This window comes from Cavia porcellus, unplaced genomic scaffold (assembly GCF_034190915.1).
Source record: "Cavia porcellus strain 051 isolate PalLab524CR breed Dunkin Hartley unplaced genomic scaffold, mCavPor4.1 scaffold_31, whole genome shotgun sequence".
NCBI classification, from domain to species: Eukaryota; Metazoa; Chordata; class Mammalia; order Rodentia; family Caviidae; genus Cavia; species Cavia porcellus.
The window spans coordinates 27,768,864-27,792,480 of NW_026947514.1; the positions used below are offsets into that span (position 1 = coordinate 27,768,864).

Genomic DNA, 23,617 nt, shown 5'->3' on the forward strand with positions numbered 1-23,617 from the left:
TATCATGCTTTTTCTTCTTTTATTCAGTCTAAACTGGTCTGCAGAGCCAGTTTCTTTCCCCCTCACTCTTCACTTTTACCTTCTTAAACAAGCTTTTTCATCACTAAATATATCTATAAAAATATATATATAAAATATTTATAATATATTAATATATATATAATATTTATAATATATCAAAATATATAATATTTATAATATATTAAAATATATATATATAATATATGACCTTTTATGTCTGGTTTGTTGTTTAGCATAATATTTTTGACATTTATCCAAGTTGTAGTAGGCATTAGTATTTTTTTCCTTTTCTCTTGGTCCTAGGGATTATATCCAGGTTCTCATGCATGCTAAGCCTGGGTTTTATCCTACTCTAATCCTTTTTTATCTTTAAATTTGTTTGGAGGCATGGTAAAATACATGTATCATAAGATACATCATTTTAACTCTTCTTTTTTTTGGTACCAGAAATCAAACTCAGAACCTCACACTTGCCAGTCAGATGCTGTGCCACTGAGCTATTTCCCAGGCATTTTATTTGCTATTTTAAAATGCACAAACTGGACATGGTAGTACATACCTATAATCTCAGTACTCAGGAGGCGAAGACAGGAGGATTCTCAGAAGTTGAAAGCCAGCCTGGGCTACATAGTGAGCTCAAGGCCAGCCTGAACTACATAGTGAGACTCTGTCTCAAAAAAAATAAATAAAGGGCTGAGGATTTAGCTCTGCAGCATAACTGCCTGCCTGGCCAGCACAATGTTGTGAGTTTGATCCCTAGTACTGAAAAAAAAACCACTTTAAAAATAGCAGCACAAGCCAGGTGTGGTGGCTCACACCTGTAATCCCAGCACTCGGGAGGCTGAGGCAGGAGGATCGTTGCAAGTTCGAGACCAGCCTGGGCTATAAAGTGAGTTCAAGTCCAGCCTGAACTGCATAGAGAGACCCTGTCTCACAAAAGACAAAAAAAAATAGCAGCACAATTTGTAATAGCTAAATCTTGGAAACAACTAAGATGCCCATCAACCACAGAGTGGATGAAAAAGATGTGGTATTTTATACAATGAAATGTTATTCAGCTATAAAAAGGATGATCTTGAGGCCTTCATAGGCAAATGGAGACAACTTGAGGCTATCCTCATTAGTGAAATAAATAAGAATCATATTTATAAACATCACATTGTGTCTCTAGTGTAAAAAGTAATAAAAAATGTAAAAACAAGGGGCTGGGGATTTAGCTCAGCGGCATAAGCACCTGCCTTGCAAGCAGGCAGTTGTGAGTTCGATCCCCAGTACCAATAAAAAGGAAAAAGACCAAAAAAAAAAAAATGTAAAAATAATTACCCAAAATGTGTAATTGCTACTGTAAAAAAGAGAGGAAAAGAAAGTGCTCTAAAGGATATAACTGCATGTATGTTTAAGTGTGTAGATTGATAATCATATTACTAAATTTTTGTTGGATCATTGAACAGAACTGTTTGCAGTCTCGCTGTTTGAATGTCCACTTTGTATGCTTCACTTTTGTAACTTGAGCAACTATTTCTAAGAGGACAATATGTAATTTATCAACTAGTGATTTCTTACTGTTTTTTTTTAAATTATGTATTATTTCTACCCTTTTTCTGTTTTGTTTTTTTTCTTTAAAATTTTTTTCAAAATTAAAATAAAATAAAATGCACAGTTTAAGCTAGAAATGATGGTGCATACCTGTAATCTCAGCACTCAAGAGGCTGAGGCAGGAGGATCATACCATGAGTTCAAAGCCAGCCTGGGCTACATAGTAAGTTCAAGGCCAGCCTAAACTACATAGTAAGACCTTGTCTCAAAAAACCAATCAATCAGGGCCAGTGGCACAGATCCTTCCTAGAAAGCATAAGGTCATGAATTCAATGCCAGTAACTGGACTTACAATCTTGCATAACTATCATTACTATTTCTAAAATTTTTTCACCAACCCATGCAAAAGTTTGTAGTCATTAAACAATGAATCTTCTTCCTTGGCTCTGGGTAACTTTCAGCTACTTTCTGTCTCTAGAGTTTGCCTAAATTATAAGCAGTATCATATACTGTTTATCCTTTTGAGTCTGGCTAAAAATTATGTTGTATCACTTTTTATTAATATTTCATTATATGAATATATCGCATTTATATCTCCATTAATTTGTTGATGGGCACTTAGCTTGTCTCACCTGCTGGCAACCGTGATTAATGATGCTATGAACATTTGCATGCAAATGCCTGTCTGAGTATATTTCAGTTCTGTGAGATACTCATCTAGGATTAGACTGTCGGGCCATGCAATAATTCTGTTAAGTTTTTGGGGAGCCACCAAATAAATGTCCCAGTAGCTGCATCATTTTGCTTTCCACCAGCAATGTACAAGGCTTCCAATTTCTCAACATAGGTTATTTTATGAAAACATTTTTATTATAGCCACCCAAGTGGATGTGGCTGAATCTGATTGGAGTTTTTGTATGAGTTTTTGTTATGTTGCTTTTTTGTTTTGTCTTGTGTTTTGAAGGGGTTCATTTTTTGTTTTTTGATTTTAGGGATTGAAACCAGGGCCTTTGCATGGAGGTACATTTTGAGCCCCACTCCCAACCCACTGCCTGTTGGTATAGTCATGATTTTTTTCTTTTTGGTTTTTAATTTTTATTAATTCACATTTGATTATACTCCTTGAGAGGAGATGGTGCGCATACATAACAAATATTAATTGCTTTTCCATCCCCTTTCCCTCTCCTTCCTGCCCCCTCCCTTCATCTCTTGATCTCATTTGAGAAAGATCTCTCTCCCTATTTCCAATTATCTATCCTTTATTTTGCGCTTTATTTATATTTTAGGTTTCTCATATAAGAGAAACCATGTGATATTTAAGCTTGTGGGTCTGATTTACCATATTTACTATTATGCTCTTAAGGTTCATCCATTTTTCTACAAATACCTCATTTATCCTTCTTTATGGCAGAATGGTACTCCACTGTGTGTAAATACCACATTTCTTTATGCATTTATCTGTTGATGGACCCATAGGCTGTGTCCAAGATTTAGCTATTATGACTTGTGCTGCTATAAACATGAGTATGCATGTATCATTGTATTGGGATATCCCTAACTTTTGGGGGGGAAGATATCAAAAAAGCAAATAACTAGATCAAATGGAATTTCAAGTTTTAGTTATCTGAGAAATCTCCACACTCTTCCATAGTGGTTGTGCTAGTCTGCATGACCACCAACAATGTAAAAGTGTTCCTTTTCCCCCCTAAAGTCTCATTAGTATCTCATTATTTATTTTTTACTTTTTTGGTACCAGGGATCAAACTCACGACCTCATGCTTTCCAGGCAGGTCCTTACACCACTGAGTTAAATCTCCAGCTCATTTCATTTCTTCATGATGGCCGTTCTTTCTGGGGTAAGATGCAATCTCAGTGCTGTCTTAATTTGCATTTCTCTAATGACTAGTGAATTTGAACATTTCTTCATGTATCTACTGGCCACTTGTTCTTTTTCTGAGAATTACCTATTCATTTCACTTGCCCACTTTTAATTGGCTGTTTTATTTGGGGGATTAGTCCTTTATATATTTTATATATAAGTCCTTTGTCTGAGGAACAGCTGGCAGAATTTCTTTCCCATTCCGTGTAAGTGCTGTGTGATGATCAATTGCACCACTGAAGTTCCTCTTTCCTATCCTGTAGGTTGTCTCTTCACTTTGTTGGTTATTTCCTTTGCTATGCAGAAGGTTTTTAATTTGATATGAGGCTACTTGTTGACTCTTGGTACCATATCTTATGCAATTGAACTTTGTTCAAAAGAATCTTTACCTATGCCTATAACTTCAAAAGTTTTGCATATTTTATCTTCCAGCAAGTTAAGTGTTTCTGTTTTAACATTTAGATCTTTGATCTATTTTTATTTTATTTTAGTACATTGTGAATTTATCTAGATTTAGTCTTCTGCATATAGACAGCCAGTTTTCCTAGCACCATTTGCTAAAGAGACTATCTTTCCTCCAGTGTATATTTTTGGCCCCTTTGTCAAAGAGAAAATAACTGAATGTGCCTGAGATTGTTTCCACATCTTTTCTGTTCCATTGATCAGCGTTGTGCCAGCACCATGCTGTTTTCTTTTTTTTTTTGAGATAAGGTCTCACTATGTAGTCCGGGCTGGTCTCAAACTTGAAGCAATCCCCTCTGCCTCATCCTCCAAAGTCACGTTGCTTTCATCACTGTAGCTTTGTAGGGTAACTTCAAATCTGGGATTGTGATCCCTCCTGCTATACTCTGATTACTTTGGCAATACTTACTTTTGCAATCCTGGGTCTCTTCTGGTTCTGTATGAATTTTAGAAATTTTTTTCAATTTCTGTAATGATCAATGTTAGTATTTTGATTGGGATTATGTTAAAACTGTATGTTAGTTTTGGAAGCCTTTGTATACCATATTTTGACCCATCGCATTTCAAGAAATCTTTTACATTCCTGTAATCACCATGAGAAATCCCTGCAAAGTACAGCAGACCTATGAATGCTTTCAGTTCAGCTAGTGAGGTGTCATAATAAATACATATTTAATATGATTATTGGTGCATATGTAACATTTTATTTGCATTTCAGCCTTTATGTATTTCATAGCATCTTGTAGCATTTTGTCTATTACAATTTCCAACACTGAATGGCAGTGTTGACATTCTGTGGTATACTTCTTCCCTGCCCAAGTCTTTACTGATTCTTAGACCTACTTCTTTACTTTTTTTGGAGACAGGGTCTTACTATGCGGTTCAGGCTGGCCTTGGGCTCACTTTGTAACCCATGCTGGTCTCAAACTTGCAACAATCCACCTGCCTCAGCCTCCCAGGTGCTGGGATTACAGCAGTGTGCTACCACACCTGGCTTTTTTTTTTCTTTAATTGGTACCAGGGATCAAACTCACTACTGCTTGCTTGCTTGCAAGGCAGGTGCTTACACCGCTGAGCTAAATCCCCACACCTGGCTTTTAGATCTAGTTCTAACATTGGATTGTTCCTTTTGGTTGTGTGTCCATTTTACAACATTTCAACTAATCAAATATGTTCTCATATTGCTATTTCATTTGTCAGCTGAATCAAGGAAATCTGCATTCCCTGGATCTGTATCAATCAATTTTTTTTTTCAAATCCTTTTTATTTCAAGGATAAAAGGAAAAGGAGGGGGGAGGGAGGGGAATGGGAAGGGGGAGGCTAGGGATATAGCTCAACAGCATAAGTGCCTGCCTTGCAAGCCAAGTACGCAGTAGTGAGTTCAGTCCCCAGCACCAATAAAAGAAGACAAAAACTACAACAAAATTTCAAAAACATGTCAATCAGGGGGCAACAATGGTTATTAGTCAATTCTTGCTGCATTTCACAATAACACAAGAACTTTTGCTCACATGGCCAATGTCAAAGTCATCATCATCATCATCATCCAGCCACACGACTCTTCTGTTATGAAAGCGTTTCTTTTTATTTTTTGTTTATTGTTTTGGTTTTTGTGGTGGTAGGGATTGAACCCAGAACCTTGTGCATTCAAGGCAAGAACTTTACCACTGAGCCACATCCCCAGCTCAAAAGCATGTATTTTAGCATAACATATCATCTTCATTATTCATGAATAACTGGATGATTCACTTCTGACCTCCTCCAAAACTAGTAAATCTAGTTTTTCATGTGCCTTTGTACTGAATTAGTTTCCTTCTACTAAAAAAATCAAAAGAAAACTTTTTAAAACAAATCCTAGAGTGACGTGGGTCTGTTGACCCTCTGTGATGCTGGAATAAACAAAACACAGATATGTGGCCCATAAGGGGAATAAAAAGCTCACTTTTATACACATGCACACATCATAGCAAGTGGGTGAACACATAGATTGCTTCCTGTATCCCTCAGGGAAGTGTTCTGAAATGTACAGCTGGCTACTATTGTGCTAAAGTACAAATTTACAGTAGAAAAGTAAAGGATGGGACCACTGGACCCAATTTAAGGACAGAGTAAATGCCCAGGCTTTCCAGCTCCTGAAAGATATCCCAAAGTTTTTCTCTTTGATCTTCCCAATAAGCTCCAACTGAAAGCAGGGTGATTACTATTTACCCACCTCCTGAGTAGGGAACATCAGACCAGAGAGCTGAAATGACTGTCCAAAGGCACACAGCAGATCAGTTCTCAACAGTAGGGTCCACCTCAGGCTCCTCAAGTGCCCCAAGCTCAGTGCCCCTTGGAAAGAAGGAAGCAGGACTTTGCCCAGCTAAGAGTAATAACCATTTGGCTTGGGAAAGACCAGCCTCTCAATTGGCCCTGGGCCCTTACTACAAGGCTTGCTGGACCGTCCCATGGCAACCCAATCCTCTCTGCACTCCCAAGCGCTAGGGATCCTGAGGAGCCAGAGCTGAGTCCACTTGGATCTAATCAGAAAAAGAGCCTTGCCGCTCCTTATTTCCTCATCTTTAATCTATGCTTTCCACGGTTCGCCCCAGAGACCTCTCATCTTACCTCCCTCCTCCTCATCAAACTGAATTAACACTAATGATACCACTTCCTTGTTTTATTTTTTATATTACTAGTATCATTAATATTAATGGCTAAGACCTATACATTGTCTGTGGCTTGTTTCTATCTACCTTCTCACTGAATTTTTTGACTATGCATTCAATTAATAGTTGAGCACCTACTATGTGCCAAGGACTATGTTGGCCAGTGGTGCTAAGTCAAAATGTTGGGTTTTGATCTGTGGTTCTCAATAAAACTCCAGATGACCAGAGTAGGTAAAAGATTTGTGTGGCTGTGCTAGAAGGAATTGGAGATGTGGAAAGGAGTAGGCAGCAACTAGGTAGGCAGAACAGACCTTCTAGCCATGTGTAAGATTTTCTTTTCCAATGTCTGATTTTTGGGGGGGTTTTCTTTGCTTGTTTTTATTTTTTATTTATTATTATTATTATTTTTTTTTTTTTTTGGTACTGGAGATTGAACTCACAACCTCACGCTTGCTAAGCAGGCGCTTGTGCCACTGAGCTAAACCCCCAAGTGCTCAATGTTGGTTTTGAATTTTTTTTTTTTTTTTCCCGGTACTAGGGATAGACCTCATGACCTCCCAATTGCAAAGCAGGCACTTACATCACTGAGCTAAATCTCTGGCCCATTGAAATAATTTTAAGCCTACACACAAGTTAGAAAAATAGTAAGAGAATTCCCATAAACCCTCTACCTAATTTCCCCTAATGTTAACAACTCACAGAAGTATAGTAAAATGATCATAAGCAGGAAATAATGGTATGATACTATTAACTAAGCTATAATGCTTATTCACAGCTTATCAGTTTCCCCTAATATCTTTCTTTCAGTGTGCATGGAATCCAGGGCCACGCTGTGCCAAGTTGTTGCCTGTCCTTAGGCTCCTCCACCCCGTGACAGTTCCTCAGCTCTGTCCAGCATGAACCTGACACCTCGGAAGAGCACTGGCCAGTTATGATGCTCGATAGCTCTTGATTTCAGTTCATCTCATGTTTTTTAAGGATTCAATCAAGATTGCAAATTTCTTGCAAAAGTTCCACAGCAGTCATGTTGCTCAGAGGATCAACAGTAATTGCTTAGCATTTTTGTTAGCAGCTGCCAGGTTTCCCCACTGTAAAGTGATTGCTTTGGTCTTTTTCTTAAGAGAAATAAACTTGAAGGGCTTTAAACAAGGGAAATGGCTTATTTGGAAATTGTCCAAGGCCCATAAAAAATACTATAGAAGGGGCTGGGGGATTTAGCTCAGTGGCATAAGTGCCTGCCTTGCAAGCAGGCAGTCGTGAGTTCGATCCCCAATACTGATAAAAAATGAAAAAGACCAAAAAGAAAAAATTGTCTTTCTAGTTGCACCATGAAGAATAGATCAGAAGGGGCTGGAGGGCAGGAGGTACAGCTCCGTGGGAGAATGCTTGCCTAGCATGTATGTGGCTCCGGGTTCAAGCCCCAGGACTGTGCCTAAAAAAGTAGGGGAGGTGGCTAGAATATTTGTGGCGAAGATTAAGTGAGTGTACACAGAAATCTAATATGTGATGATGGAAGCAGGGGGTAAAGGATTCTATATTTAGAAAGTGAAGTCATACAGGTTAATGAAACCGGGCAGAGTTGGTCCGCAGGTGGACTGACAAAAGCTAGTTTAAAAATGTCTAGGTGAAAAAGAAACAGTATCTAGGTGGTTGGAATGTGCAGCTAAGGTGAGGTCCAGAGCTGCTTCACACGGGCCTCAGACGATAGACAGCTGTCCAGAGTGGCCACGCTCAAACTGCCCAGCATCGCTCAGGATGCATGGGACAAAGATGGAGTGGGAAGATGCATGGGACAAAGATGGAGCGGGAAGCCAGGCATGGTGGCGCACGCCTGTGATTCCAGCACTCGGGAGGCTGAGGCAGGAGAATCACTGTGAGTTCGAGACCAGCTTGGGCTACAAAGTGAGCTCAAGGCCAGCCTGAACCTGCATAGTGAGACCGTGTCTCAAAAAGATTAAAAAAACAATATGGGAGCTGGTGGGAAAGAGTGAAGGGTCAACTACCATCCTCTTGCAGCCCAGAGACAACAGTATCTCTGGGAGGGAGGGAAAGTTATGAAACCAGAGTCTCAGAGAGTGCACCTCAGTACACCACAGCTCCCCAAGGAGAAAACACACTTACACTACATTCGAAGTTCTGGCAAACGATGAATAATTGTTTAATATATCCCAAACATTGCATAGAACATACTTATACTAAATATTTATGTCTCTCTGAAATTCAAATTGGGTAATGCTTTGTTTTTAATTGCTAAATCCATCGAGGACCTGATGGATTGGCTCATTTCCATCCAGTTCTGCAGCTTACAGGCCAATGAGGACTTTTCTCCTCTTCCTCTTCCTTATCTAGTTGGGCCAAGAGCAGGCCAGCACTGGGCTCCTTCTCACCCTGCTGACCATCTCTCTGTGACAACCCCTATTGGATCCCTAAACAGGACCCAGGAGGAAACTTGTTCATTTCTTAACCCAGTAAATATTTTTGAGCACCTGCCACCTGGGTAGAGGGACAAGTCCCATGTGTTCCTTCGGTTGAGAGGTATATCTCCAAAGTGACAGTGACCCACATGGAGACTATTTGGGGTGAGGATGAGAACAGTGAAGGGGTATGGGAACAGGGACAAGGTGATGAGATGGGGTCAGGCCTCCACATGGGTGACGTGACTTTGGGAGCATTGGCAACGTAAAGATGGAGTGTAGTCTTCCATCTGGTGGCTCTGACATGTCTGGCAGATTATGATTTGCCAGTCTCTGTAGTATAAATACTTCATTGTGGTCAATTCCCCACTACCAATGTAGGACCGTCATTTTCAGGAAGCTGACTTTTTTATTTTTTATTTATTTATTTATTTATTTTGGCCTTTTGAGAAAGGTTCTCACTATGTAGCCCAGACTGGTCTCAAACTTGCAGTAGGATCACAGGTGTATGCCACCATACCCAGCAGGAAGCTGACATTCTGAATGGTTTCAAAATATCAGACCAAATGGCTACATCAAAATCCACCCTCCTGGGGCTTCTCCAGCTCCCCACTCAAGTGGTCAGGTCCTTCCTCCCCAGCTGTTTCCCCCCACTCAGTTGTTTTGTTTTGTTCCTATAGCGGGACTGAATCTAGGACCTTTCCACAAGCTGGGCAAATGCCCTACCATGCCCATTCCTTTTTGAGCTATATCCCATCCCATTTTGTTTTTGAGACAGGGGCTAATTTACTAAGCTGCCTAGGTGGGACCCAGACCTCCCACCCCGGCCCCCAAGGTGCTAGGATGACAGGTATGCCCCACCACACCCAGCTAAGGGTTGTCTTGATCTAATAAAATGAAGTGTGATTATTCTCTAAAATACTGAATAAAGACAGGAATAAGAACCAGTTGTGCTTTTTTGGTTTGCTTTTGTTTTGGGTACAGTAATCAAACTCAGGACCTTGTGCTTGCCAGGCTCCAGGAGCTTATGCTGCTGAGCTATAACCCTGGCCCCAAGAACCGGCTATTTAGTCAATGTTTAGAAACAATTCCAGGGAGCCTGGGTCTTAGTAAACATCACCCTTCCCTCTCCTTCAGCTCTGGGCCTTGACAAATGTGACTGGAGTGAATAAATGAAGAGCTGAGAATCCCAAAGTTACCAGTCCCCACCTGTCCCCTAGAAAGTGAGCTCTAAGGATCAGCGGACCTGGTGAGCACCATCATTTGTCCTGGAGGCTCACTGACCTCAGTGGCAACAGGTAACTCTGCCCAAAGTCAGGGCACCTAGGAACTGCCACTAGCACAAGCCACAGAACAGCAGAAGCACCCCTCTGAGCCAGGCAGGGGAGGGACCCCAACGTGGCTGAGTGCTCCTTACCTCCTCCCTCTCCTAGAGCTGGGGCTGCTGTCTGGACCCGCTGGGGAGGGCATCCTGTGGCCCTTCCTGCCTTCTGCCAGCCCGGTGGGTGCCCAGGCAGAGAGTGAGTCACAGCAGCTGCCTCCCAGCCTCCTCCTGGCTTCCCTCCATGCCCCCGGCTCTCTCTGCCTAGCACCGAACAGCTACTAGAGTTAAGCAGATTTCATGCTATTTTCAAAGTCATTTTCCACGGAAAAAATTTTTTAAACCATTAAATCTACTTTCTGCTGTTTCTCATCTCCCTAAAAGCTTCCCCCTCCTCTTCCATGGGATAAAGTAGCAATGGGACACTTAGGAATTGGCCAGTGGCACCCTACAGGTAACCTGGGTGTCACTGGCCAGGGGTGGGGAAGGGAAAAAATCACATCAGAAGATTGGGGGGAGGCACAGCATCCAGGACTCATAACTGGGTGCGTTTCCTATCACATTGTGTCATGCTACACCTGCCTATAAACTGAAGCCTTGGAAAACACAAGAGCCCAGATGACTATCGTCTCCCTTTACAGCACAGGCTCCCACCAGACAGAGGTCAGTCTATTGTATCTCCCAGCTCCCTTTGCAGCCAAGGCTGACCAGCGCCTTGGCCGCAGATGACTGGACCAGACTCAGGCTGACAGTGACCAGAGGTATGACCGGCCTGATCTGATAGGATCTGTGCTCAGGAACAGGATAGGGATGAGCTGGACAAAATCAAATTCTCTTCCTGACGGAGGTGGAGGCACGTGTGTATAAACCAAGTGCTCTGGGGGCTGAAGCAGGAAGATAGAAAGTTTGAGGAAACCAGCCTGGGAAACTTAGCAACTTATCAAGATCTTGTCTCAAAAACAGATTTTTTTTTTAAGACAGTCAAATTTAGCAGTGGGGGGATGGTATTCCAACTTTAGTGACACTAATGTTATTATTAAGTTCTGATAACCCACCGCCATCAGACCAGCCTCAAAAACAGTTTTTAAAGGCCCTGAGGATGGAGCTCTTTGGGGTGTGCAGACCCTAGGTTCAGTACTGAGTACCACCAAAAAAAAAAAATATTTCTTTGGTCTTTTTTCCTTTTTATCGGTACCGGGGATCGAACTCACGACAGCCTGCTTGCAAGGTAGGCGCTTATGCCGCTGAGCTAAATTCCCAGCCCCCAATTTTTTTTTTTAAATCTCTTTCTGTGCTACCCCAGAGGTGTGCAATCTTGTTTGGTCTGCAATGTTCCTAGGGTCTGCTCGGATGGAGATGTGGGAGGAACATTCTAGAACACTCAGCTTCCTGGCCAGTTCAACTGATTACAGGATGTTGCAGCAACCAGAGTGACAAATAGAGTGGGCCAGTGGGGACTGGAGGATGAGCCACAGTGGCAGCTGCTGAGGCTAAGGCACTAGTGAGTCATCCAGAAGGTGCATTTGAGGGGGTACAAGCTGGGTGTTGAGGGCCCAAGAGCTGCCAGCAATGCTAGTGACCTGAGTGCTGGGCTCCAGGAAAATATTTAAGGACCAATCTCATAAACAGTAGTAGATAAAATGACCTCCACCAAAATACAGGCCCTTTCCTGCAGGGGCAATTATAAAGATAAGCAAAAAAAAATATATATATATATATATATATATATATATATACACACACACACACACACATTTCATCCGATTTATATTTCAAACATTTAGAGCTAATCGTTACCCAGTTGCAGACTGTTGGAAAAACAATATTAAAGCTAATCTCACATGTTGTTTTCCTCTTTTACTCAGACTATTTATTTCACTGAAATGTCTTTCTATACCTGCACCTAAGACAGAAAATACAACAAACATCAACCTGAAAATCAGCATGAAACATTCTTAGTAAATATGGTCACAGCTAAGATATCCCTGCCTTTCTAAGAAGATTATAAAGGCAACAGTTTTTCTGCACAAAAGTAATTTAATCCTACTTATACAAACCTTTCTCAAATCAATAAATATTGACATTTTTATTTTTTCTAACAGAAGCTAAAATTTTTGCAGGAGGCTTAGGCCCCACTTCTGGTCTCCAACAAAAGAACTTCCTGCCTTTGAATAGTAGTGTTAACCTTGAGAATAAGGCTGAGCAAATCTTGAAAAGCAGCAACTGGACTCCAGGGGTTCTCTAGCTGGACACCACACTGTTATTAATTGAACTAGCCAGAAAGTTGAGTGTTCTAGAATATTCTCTACAATATTTAGTGCTAGCAGAAACCCATGGAACTCTTTACTTTGCACAGTGCACCTATCACAGGCGCGAAACAAATGTAACCCCATCTTTGAGGGTGAAAAGTAAAACAAGGTTAGATGAATTACCCCAATACATTTGCTCCCTCTCCCTTGTATGAAGTAGGAATCAGTAGGATAGTCTCAAGAAGAGGGGGGACCACGCTTTGAGGGCCAAAGCAACAACCCAGCTGGGTTGTGCCCACCGGGAAGCTTTCTAGATTTCCTTTTGCTGCAATACACTGCCATCTGCTGGCTACAGGCTGCTATCACAGACTAGACAGGAACATCCCTTTGAGAGGAGGGCCAGGGATATAGCAAATAAAAGGTGATAACTTCAATTCTTGATATCCTAAAAAATCTTAAGAGGTTGGCTTGGTGATAGGGCTTCACTGGAGCCCTCAGAACTATCCAGCGTATGAGACAGACACACATCCAAAACGCCCTGTGCTTTATACCAGAGGGGAGGCGGGAAACAATGAGATGAAAGGCCAGTCTGGGTAAAGGGATCCAGGAATAGAAGAAATAAAGCACCTGCCTGGCAAGCACGAGGTCATGAGTTCAATTCCTGGTATCAGAAAAAAAAAAAAAAAAAAAAAAGTCAGTCAGGACTGAACAGGGGGGAGGTATATCATTAGTTGCAATTTTGTGCTAAGGGCCATGGGAAATTCAAGTGTCAGTAAGATCATTCTGGGCTTTTCCAGGATGCAATGGGATCCTTTGAGTGGCCTTCCAGCACCACAAGAGCTCAAGTTACAAGGTAGCTGCAAGGATAGGGGGAAAAATAGTCTTATGAGAAATATCTAGGAAGGGGATTAATTAGGCAGACTAGGCCCAGTCCCAGTCCCTCCTGCCACATGGCAAAGACCAAGTAGAAGGGGCTGGGGATTTAGCTCAGGGGCATAAGGACTTGCCTTGCAAGTATGTGGTTGTGAGTTTGATCCCCGGTCTCGACTAAAAAAAAAAAAAAAAAAAAAAAAAAAAGACCAAGTAGAAAGCTCCTCACTTGAGCACATCCTGTAGACCAGGTCTCTCCCAAGGCCAGGCCAACACTGAGCAGTTGGGAGAGACCTGCTCTACAGGGTGTGCTTAAGGGAGAAGGGAAGACTCTTTCCAGGCAGCCAAAACCCACCCTTGGCTGAAAAAGCTCCAACTATCATTGATTCAAGGCAGAGCTCCAAAGTAGGTTCTTCCAGCCTCCAAGGTCCTGAGCCTGTACCCTCATGAGACAGAAACAGTCACTCAATCCCATTAAGTCAAAGAGGAAGATGAACAAACACCAGAGACCAAGGGCTGTGGGTACCGCATCACTTTATTTCTTGGGTTTTCCAACTTTAACCTTGGACAATGCAAATTCGGTACCCTATCTTCCTGGCCATAAGTAGTCCTTCACTGAAAACGTGGCTTGGGATTTGAGAGGAGTCTCAACAGAAAAGCAGGGTACCCAGGGCCCGCCAGCTAGCAGAGGCCCATGGGGGTTCCCTGGCAATGATCAGACCTTCCTTTCACCCCTGTTCCTCCAGGGGACAGGCTGGCCCCTCAGTAACCTCAAGTATCCTCGCGCCTTCCCTTGGAGGCCATCTCTGGCACTTTCTATGCATCCCTGCTGCCACTCAAGCTGAGTCTGGCACCTTCTGCATTGGGGACACAAGGCAGAAGCCACGGATGGAATCCACATTCAGTTCTCCAGTTCCTTTGGGAAAAGGGGGTGCCTCCCCCCAGAGACACTGAAGACATGTCTGCCCTATAAGACAGATAATCACACTTTATGCCTCTCTTTCCCAAGAAAAGCGGAAAGCCTCTTTCACTTGCCAAACTCCATACCCCACACAAATACACAGCTTCCAGCACCAGCGAGGGGGCCCAGTCAACCCACTTAAATCAAAACAAAAACTAAAACTCAACAATAAAATGTGACCAGCCAACAACCAAAGAGAACATCTGTGCTGCTGTAGCTTTCAACAGAAGACCAGATGGCTGGTTTCTGGCTCTCTCCACCCGGGAGCCAGGAAATAACACAAATATGCCCTTGCAATCAGTGTAGACACTGTGGGAACCAGAGCAGAGGGCATTTTGGCCACGCCAGGGGACAAGGCAGTTCCCTATCGCTTTTGCAACTGATCCCCTTCCTCTCTGCCCCTTGGGCATCTCCATGTCAGCCGTCCACCAGGGTGAGGCCTTCATAGAGCGCACGCTTCCACATGTAGTAGGTGGAGCGAGCGGTGAGCGGGAAGAGGGCACTGAACTCCTTGTAGGAGGGGAAGCTCTTGGACTGGAAGCGTTTCTGCAGGAACAGCTTGGCCTGGGCCTTGAACTTTGTGTTGGTGAGCATGTCCATCATCAACACCTGGCCATCCCTGTCACCTGCAGCTGCCACTACAGGATGGCTTGATAGAGCCCCACTGTGGGGCTGACCCTCGGCTGCAGCCCCCTCTGGCAGGGCCTTCTCTCTAGAAGGACCTCCCTGGGTCTTTGTAGAATCATTTCCTAGAGAAGTCCCCACTGGTAAGGTCCCTACAGGTGGGATCATCACAGTTGTCCCGTTCCTGCCAGCCTCTTTCTCCTGGGCCTCCTGCTCCTGTTTGCCAAAGGAGGAGGACAGCCTCCGGAGTTTGGACAGGCCTCTGGGCCAGCCCCAGGCACGGCTCTTCCAGGCCCAAAAAGTGGAGGGTGACAGACTAGGGTAGCGGAGGCGGAAGCGACAGAAGGGCAGATGCCCACTCAGCACCTGCTTGCGGGCGGCCCTGCGTAGGCGCCTCTGCCAACGGGAGAGAGGCACCCTCCGTGGCAGGAGCTCCGGGGGTGTGGGGAGCCCACCACCTGTGGCTTCCTCTGCCTGCTCTTCTACCTCGCCCTTCAAAGGGAGCAGGACCACTCCCCCCACAGATGCTGGCTGGGGAGCAGCTGCAAGAGCGGGAGGTGGCTTGAAGCTGGGGTTCCTCCGGAGGGCCTTTCGCCGCCAATTGTAGTAGGTAGACCTTGAGATGCCAGGGAACCTGCGTTTGAAGCAGCGGTAGGGCACCAGTGTGTTCAGGGAGATGCAATGCTCCAGGTATAACTTGGCCCGTTGCATCAAGACCATTCCAGGGTTTGTGGGCGCCAGTGGGGCGTGGCCCAGCCCCTCTGCAGCCTTCTCTCCTGGCAGCTTCTCCAGCTCTATGGCCGCTGCCTCCTTGGGGGCTGGGGCTGGGCAGGCAGCGGAGCCCAGCAGCTCATGCTTCCAGGCATAGTAGGTGGAGCGAGAGATCTCGGGGAACCTCTGGAGGAACTGCTGCAGTGGCACAACGCCCCCTCGGTGGAAGCTGTCCTGCAGGAAGTGCTTGGCCGAGAAGCGGGCGGCCACCTTCTGCCGGTGCTCCTGGGACTGCCGCCGCCAGCGGTAGAAGGTGCTCTTGGTGACGCTGTAGCGCTCACAGAGGTGGGAGTAGCTGAGGCCAGGTTCCCGGTTGAGCAGCTCCAGGGTCTTAGCTGGTGGAGGCAGCGATACAAGGGCTGGAGGAGTGGGGGGCAGGCTGGGGGCATCATCAGCCTCCACCTCCTCCAGCCCCACCACGGGGGCGAAGTACTGGTGGCGGAAGAGGTGGCTGGTGAGGGGCTGGCCTGCCCACATGATGTGCAGCGTGGAGGGCATGTGGTCACAGCGCCGGGGCCGTATGACACGGTTAAAGTAGGGTCGGATCTTGAGGTTGCGCATGGGGTAGATGGAGTAGATGTTGCGCTGCAGGACAGAGGCCAGGGCGTACAGGTGCCACACGTTGGAGAAGCTGCTGGGGAAGCAGGTAGCCTTGACATCCGCATCGAAGATGGCCTCCAGTGTGGCCGACGGCAGGTTGGTCATCTCAGGGGACTCTTCAGAGCACAGGGAGTAGCGCACGGCCTGCAGCATCACCTTAGAGTCAATCATGCCCTGGAGGTAATAGTGTCTGTGCAGCAGCATCTCCACCACGGTGCGCGCCCGCAGCTCCAGGCTGAGGCCTGGGTCGCCCCACAATAGCAGGCTGGCTGCCTCAAACAGCAGGCTGCCCCCGCCCTGGCACACCAGCGGCAGCATGTTGCGAGGAGCATCCTCGGGATACAGGCTCAAGGCCACAGAGTCCACCTCCAGCACCTGGACCCCAGGACTCCCCTTGCGGCAGGTGGGGAGGGCGAAGGAGGACAGGACCTGCTTGGCCTCCAGCGCAGCACTAACAAGACCCTCCAGGCCCTCGGACTCCACTGCCTCCTGCAGCTCCCTCAGCACCTGCTCCACCAGCTGGTCCCGAGAAGTCATCCTGTAAGGCAAAGGACACAGCAGAGGTGAGGACAAGGTGCCTGCATGCATAGAGCACCACCAGGATGGTGCTCTAAGCAAGCATTCCAGCACCTTCTCTCTACAGACAACATCCAGCTGCGCCCTTTCCCCATAGCAGATGGCAGCTAACGGCCTCTTGGGTTTGTTTAGTCACTCAGTGGAACTAGGGAAAAGTGTAGTTTCTGGGACTCAGCTTGGCCACCTCGGGTAAGCCACTCAGCCTACTTCCATACTATCTTTTCCGTAAAATGGGGGTGATAATAATCTATTTTACGGAGTTGTTACATTCATAACTAAGTTACAGTAACAGATGGAGATATAGAAATATACACACACACGCATTCTTAGACATAAAAGTTGTACCTCTCTGAGCTTTATTAAAGACTTAAAATGGGAAGGCTAGGGTGTAGTGGCACACAGTAATCCTGGCACTCAGGAGGCTGAGGCAGAAGACGGCTGCAAATTCAACGCCATCCTGGGCTACATTGTGAGTACACGGCAAGACTCTCAAAAAAGAAAAAAGACAAGACAAAAACTGGGCATTGTGGCACACTTGTGTAATCCCAGTACTCTAGTATTCTGGGAGGCCGAGGTAAAGGATCACAAATTCAAGCCCAACCTGGGCAATTTAAGGACTTAATGAAACTGTCTCAATTTAATTTAAAAAAAAAATGGCTGGGGTGGTAGCTCAGTGCAAAAGCCCTGGGTTCAATCTCTACACTGCCAGGGATTTAGCTCAGTGGCACAAGCACCTTCCTGGCAAGTACAAGGTCATGAGTTTGGTCCTCAGTGCTCCCCCCCAAAATCCCTACTGCTACAGGGAAAAAAATTACAGTCATATAAGGCCAAAATTGGTCTCCCTCTCCCTAAAATACTGATTCTGAAAGTATTAAGGTATTCTGATAGCTTGCAAGTTAAACTATTTTCAAGTAGGAAGCTATTCTTTGTCCTTTTTTCCACTGTATTCTTGTGTGAATAAAACTGTGTTATCTTAGCATGATCAAGGCAATGACATCAAACTATGCTAGAAATATTATGTTCTTTACTACTATGCCCTTCAAACTGAAAAGAATTTAAGACTAGCTTCACTTAAGAATGTCCTCCAGTGAAGCAGTAAAGATAAGTTTTATTAAACCATGACCCTTAAAGGCCTATCTTTTCTTACTGGGAGTGACCAAATGGAGGGTGGTCCCGGAACACTTCTGCTGCATACTGAGTGTGAGGAACATCTCAGTTGCACCACTGAGCTTTGTAATGAATTAGTATAGTCATAGCATGGAATACCATTTTTGCTTTTTTGTGACAGGGTTTCACTGTGCAGTTCAGGCTGAATTCACTTTATAACCCAGGCTGGCCTCAAACTCACTGTGATTCTCCTGCCTCAGCTTCCCGAGTGCTGGCATTACAGGCATGTGTCACCATGTCTGGCTTCCTTTCCATTTTTAAAGACTGACAGATACTAGTCATATAGACTCAGATATGCTCAGCAGACATTATCTCACAAATGAATGAAGTGGCTATCATGGCTTGCCTCCCGATAGCCCACCCCACCTTCTCCAGAGTGTTCTTTCATCTTTTACTTGGCCCAAACTTGATCTGCAAGCTCACTTCACTTTTTTCAAATAAAACTTTGCCACTGATTTTCGGGGGGTGGGGGGGGACAAAACAATAAGGTAAGCTTCCCACTTCAGTGAAAGATTCTGAACCTTGCTTTGAAAATTTGAATTGTAAAGCCAGCACAGTGGTGCACACCAATAATCCTAGCTACTCAGGAGGTTGAGGCAGGAGGAGCACTTGAGGTCAGACACTCCCCCCCACACACACACACACAAATTCTTAGAAAATCTGCATCTACTACAATAAGCTTGGCAGTTCCCCACCTAGAGACTTTGCGGGGGGAGGTTCTGGGAATTGAGCTCAGGACCATGCACTTGCCAGGCAGGTGCTGTGCCAGCGAGCTAAGCAGCCAGCCCTCCTATAGACTATTCTAATGAGATCAGTGGTGATATTTATTAATGCTATTTTTATACTCTATCATGAAATTGTCAGTATTTCCATTAAAGAACTGTATCGTTCAATAAACGGTATTTTTCAAATAACCAAGGAGTGACATTGCAAAATTGTGTACTTTGGCCAGGTATGATGGTGCACACCTGTAAACCCAGTACTGGGGAGACTGAGGCAAGGGATTGCTGTGAGTCTGAGGCCAACCTGGGCTATATAGTGACTTCAAGGCCAGCCTGAACTCATAGTGAGACTCTGTCTCAAAAAGAAAACATCATTGTGAGTTCGATTCCCCGGCACCAAAAAAAAAGACAAGGAACAAAAACAAAACATCGTGCACTTCGTAAAAGATCTGTAGTATTGTACAGACTAACAAATTCTAACATGGCAAACTAAGTTCATAGAAATGCTTTCATATGCTGTGTTATAACTAAGTCTTAGCAAAACTACAGCTTCTCAGGTTTTGATGTGGTTATCAAAACAAAACAAAAAAAAAGCCATCAAAACACCCATTCTTCTTCCATCTACAAATGTGGGCAAAGTTGAATTTTCTTCATGTATTTCCACCAAAGTTATGCTAACAAAACAGATTGAGCAGAGATATTTGGGGGGAAATATAAAATAGTGAATTCCCACTACTTTTTTGCATTCTAAAAGTTATTTTTATAACAATGATGATTTGCTACTGTTTATTTTAATGTTTTAAAATTCTCTTGCTCTTTTTTGGGGGGACAGGTTGGAGGGGCTGAGAATCAAACTAGGACCTCATAATTGCCAGGCGAGCACTCTACTAAACATCTCTAGTCCATTTAAATTTTTTTCCCCTTCAATTTTACTTTTAAATAGAGAATGCACTGAGAGATACAACCTATAAACAGAAGCTCTTCAAGGTCTTCAGATTTTAAGAGCAAAAAGAGATTTTGAAACCAAAAATGTCCTGGAACAAAGACAATCTTTTCAAAAGGGCAGCAAAAGCCTATAACAACTAGGACTTAGTGACTGTGTACTATTTACGTGCGCGGTTCTAACCCTGACAGCCAGACCTGAAGATAGGCCCTACCACTATCTCTAATTCATAGGGGGAGAAACTGAGGCAATTGAGACAGCCTAATTTGTACAAAGCCCCCAAACTAGTAACTAAAAGCAAATGTTCCTTCAGCTGCCGGGCATTCATCTCCTCGGGTTTCAACCCTCAGCCTCTTTCAGCACAAACTAATCATCTAATTTCAATGTTCAGCTGCAAAGCAGAGTGGCATTCCTCTATTGGCACTGCTTTTATTTATTTCGTCTTTTTGAGACAGGGTCTTGCAATACAGTTCAGGCTGGCCTTGAATTCACTTTGTAGCTCAGACTGGTCTCGCTAGAATTCACAACGATCCTCCTGCCTCAGCCCCCTGAGTGCTGGGGTTACAGGTGTGCACCACCACACCTGGCTGGACTGCTTTTAAATTAGAAAGATTATCCTTTCTGGTTTCTTAGGTCTTTGTACGCAGAGTTCAATACAGATATGGAACAGCCTGCTGGTTGAGGGCTGTTCCAACTTATGATGCAGGAGGGTGCACAGCAGTGCGGCCTGTGGGTGGTTTCTACAGTACAGCAATTGTTGCTGATTGTGCTGTCAGCACAGGGCTGTAGTTTTATGTCTGTTAGGCATTACAGTACTGCTTTTAAGAGTTATGCAAATAAAATCAGAGTCATCAAGTTGGAGTTTCTTTTGGCCATTGCTTCATTCTGAGTAGTGTATATACCATATACAATTCCTCATTTAGCAACCAATTAATTAACAGCCTAACCCGAGTTTGGTGGTGCACACCTGTAATCCCCGCATCAGGAGACTAAGGGCAGAAGACCATTGCAATTTCAAGAGAGGTCTGTGCTGCAAAGTGAGACCAAAGCTAACCTGAACTGCAGATCAAGACCCGATCTCAAAACAAGACAAAAACAAAAAAACAAAAACAGCCTACTGGAAGGCACATCATTCAACCATTAAATGAGGAATGCCTGTACATTTCTTTAGATTAGCCTTAGGACCTTAGGTGTAAACATTGTATTTAGGTGTGTACATTTTTCAGCTCATTGGCTGTATACTAAAAGGGCCGTGTTTGGGCTGGGCATGGTAGCATGGGCCCATAATCCCAGCACTCAAGGCGCTAAAGCAGAAGGATCACAAGATTAAAGCCAGGCTAGGCTAAGCTAAACAACTAGCCCCTGTCTCAAAAGTCCAAAAGACAAGAGCACTTGGGCGGGGGGATAGAGCTCAGTGGCACAGTTCCTGCCTGGCAAGCACAGGGTCTAGAGTTGGATTCCTGGTACCCCCTCCCCCGAAAAAAGATAGGAGCACTTGCCTAATGTACATAGACAGCACTGGGTTCAAGTCCCAACAGCCCTTTCACATTTTTTGACTGGGTACTGTGAGTTAGTAAAATTGGGGAAAAAAAAAAAAAAAAAAAACCTGAAAGCAGCAAGGAAATACTTATCAGAATTACACTTGGTAATCATAAAGGCAAGCTCTATTTTTTTGGAGACAGGGTCTTGCTATCTAGTTCAGTCTGGCTTTGAACTTGAGGCAATCTTCCTGTCCCTGCCTTCCAAGTGCTGAGATTCCAGGCATTGCTATAACACTGGAAATCAGAATCAACCTTGGGTAAAATTTCTCTCCTACAGGTTTCCTTAAAAATATGTCTGTTATAACAACAGATCCAGGTGGGCCAGGTGATACCTGCCTGTCCCAACACTTGGGAGGCTGTAGCAGGAGGATCGTTGCAAGTTCATGACCAGTCTGGGCTACATAGACTCTCTCAGAAAAACAAAACAAAAAAAAACACCAAAACCAAACAAATCTGGTATAACCTTTCACCAAATTGTCCTTGTACTACATTATCTAGCCTTGATTCGGGTTATTCTGTTCATTTTTTTGCACTTTACTTTTTAAGAAACTTGCCTCACCAAGCGTGATGGCACACATCTGTAATCGCAGCCCTCAGGAGAGGCTGAGGCAGGAAGATAGCCACTTGACTACAAAGTGAGTTCAAGGCCAACCTGAACTGCACCAAAAAAACAACCTTATTACTGTTCTTTGGACTCAGGAGATAAGCTTTTTAAATCAGTCGTTAGGAAAGAGAACCCTCTACATATGCAATAAGAAAATTAAACCTTGAGGAATAAACTTCTCACAAAATGTTTTTTCCTTCTGACAGTCATCCCAACAAACAGGGTGGTATTTTTTTTCTTACACGACGTCACTTGTTAAACACTGTTATATAGTGACATATAAATGTGTGCCGTCAGAAACCCCAAAAAATAAAATTAGGAAAACAACTACCATTTACTGATTGCTCACTGTAACACTTAACTCCGATAATTCAATCGAAATCTCAGGGAAAAAAACCAGGAGGGAGCAGCAGATTCAAATTATGTAGGCAAAGATTCTTCCACTCAACGGAGTCTATTTTCTTGCTCCCTCGGGTAATTAAAAATGTCTGTGACCTTCCGTGGGGGTGAGCATTTGCATTTCAGGGGTAATTTTGTTTCTATGTGGCTTCCCTTTCCCTCCATGTGAACTGCATCACACCTGCCCCAATCCCTCGCATCATGACCTACTTCACACCTGTAGAAAGGGAGGTTCAGGAGTTACCCAGCTATTAAAAGCTACAAAACCAAGTGTCATGGCAGTGCACACCTGTAATTCCAGCACTCTGGAGAGACTGAAGTAGGAGGATCACAAATTCAGGCCCAGCCTGGGCAACTTAGCAAAGACCTATTTCCAAATTAAAAACGGCCTGAGACTGTGCTCAATGTAGAAGGCCTGGTTCAATTCCCAGTACCTCCATCACCAAAAAAACAGAACAAAACCCTAGCAATCTGCCCCCAATCTCCTCTCCTAAGCAGTGTAATTCCATTGCCCTAAAATCCCCTCATCCAGGATTCTGCGCACTGAAAAGGAACCGAGTCGTTTTATAGAGAGGGAAACTGAGGCCCAAGAAGGTAGGATGAACTTGCCTGTATGGATGCTGCGGTTTCAAGTGTACTCGGCTCAACGTCCAGTTACACCACACTTCCTGCGGCACAAGCCCCGCCTCTCCCCACCCTAACCTCCTAGGCCTCCTCTAACGTCGACCTGGGCTCCACCCTGTCCCATTCCTTCCTCTTCCCTGCAGAGGCCAGAGAGGTGTGAGTAGGAAAATGCCCCACTTCTGGCTTCCTCAAAACTGCTGAGAAAAAGCAGCTTCCCAGAGAGCCTACACCCACTGCCGAGCCACGAAGCTCGACCACTAGAACCAGGGCAGCGAGGCGCACGGGAGGCTGCACGGGAAGCCTCTGGCCCTTAAGTAGACAATTGCTGATGGGGCTCAGGTGCAGTTCTCTGGAGCATGGCTCTTCCTGGAGGTGCGATGCAAAGCGTACGGGACTGCTGCCAGCTGCACGCAGGGAATGCAGGGCAGACAGTGAGGCTGATCTGCGGACTTTGCATGCTGGCCTCACACACACCTCTTGGACAGGATCTGGAAAGGCAGGACACCCCAAGCAACCCCCTCCAATTACACAGGCTCCCTGCTCCTCTCCCCCACACTTGAAGTTGAAGGGGAGAGAAGTCAAGGCACCCAGAAAGGATCGAGCCAGCATCTTAGCACCTGGGCAGGACTCTGGAGACCCCGAACGGAAGACTGGGCAAGGGCAACACGGCAGGCTTTCACAAGGC

The 23,617-nt window shown here is 44.6% G+C and overlaps 1 protein-coding gene across 1 annotated transcript; it reads right to left on the minus strand.

The window, feature by feature from the left end:
- Positions 1-13,201: 13,201 nt before the first annotated feature.
- Vrtn (vertebrae development associated) lies at positions 13,202-23,228 on the minus strand. Its single transcript, XM_003472415.2, has 2 exons — positions 22,918-23,228; positions 13,202-16,894 (listed from the first exon to the last, which is right to left on the minus strand). Exon 2 carries the CDS (start codon positions 16,891-16,893, stop codon positions 14,779-14,781), a length of 2,115 nt encoding a protein of 704 aa, XP_003472463.1. The 5' UTR covers position 16,894; positions 22,918-23,228; the 3' UTR covers positions 13,202-14,778.
- Positions 23,229-23,617: the final 389 nt, after the last annotated feature.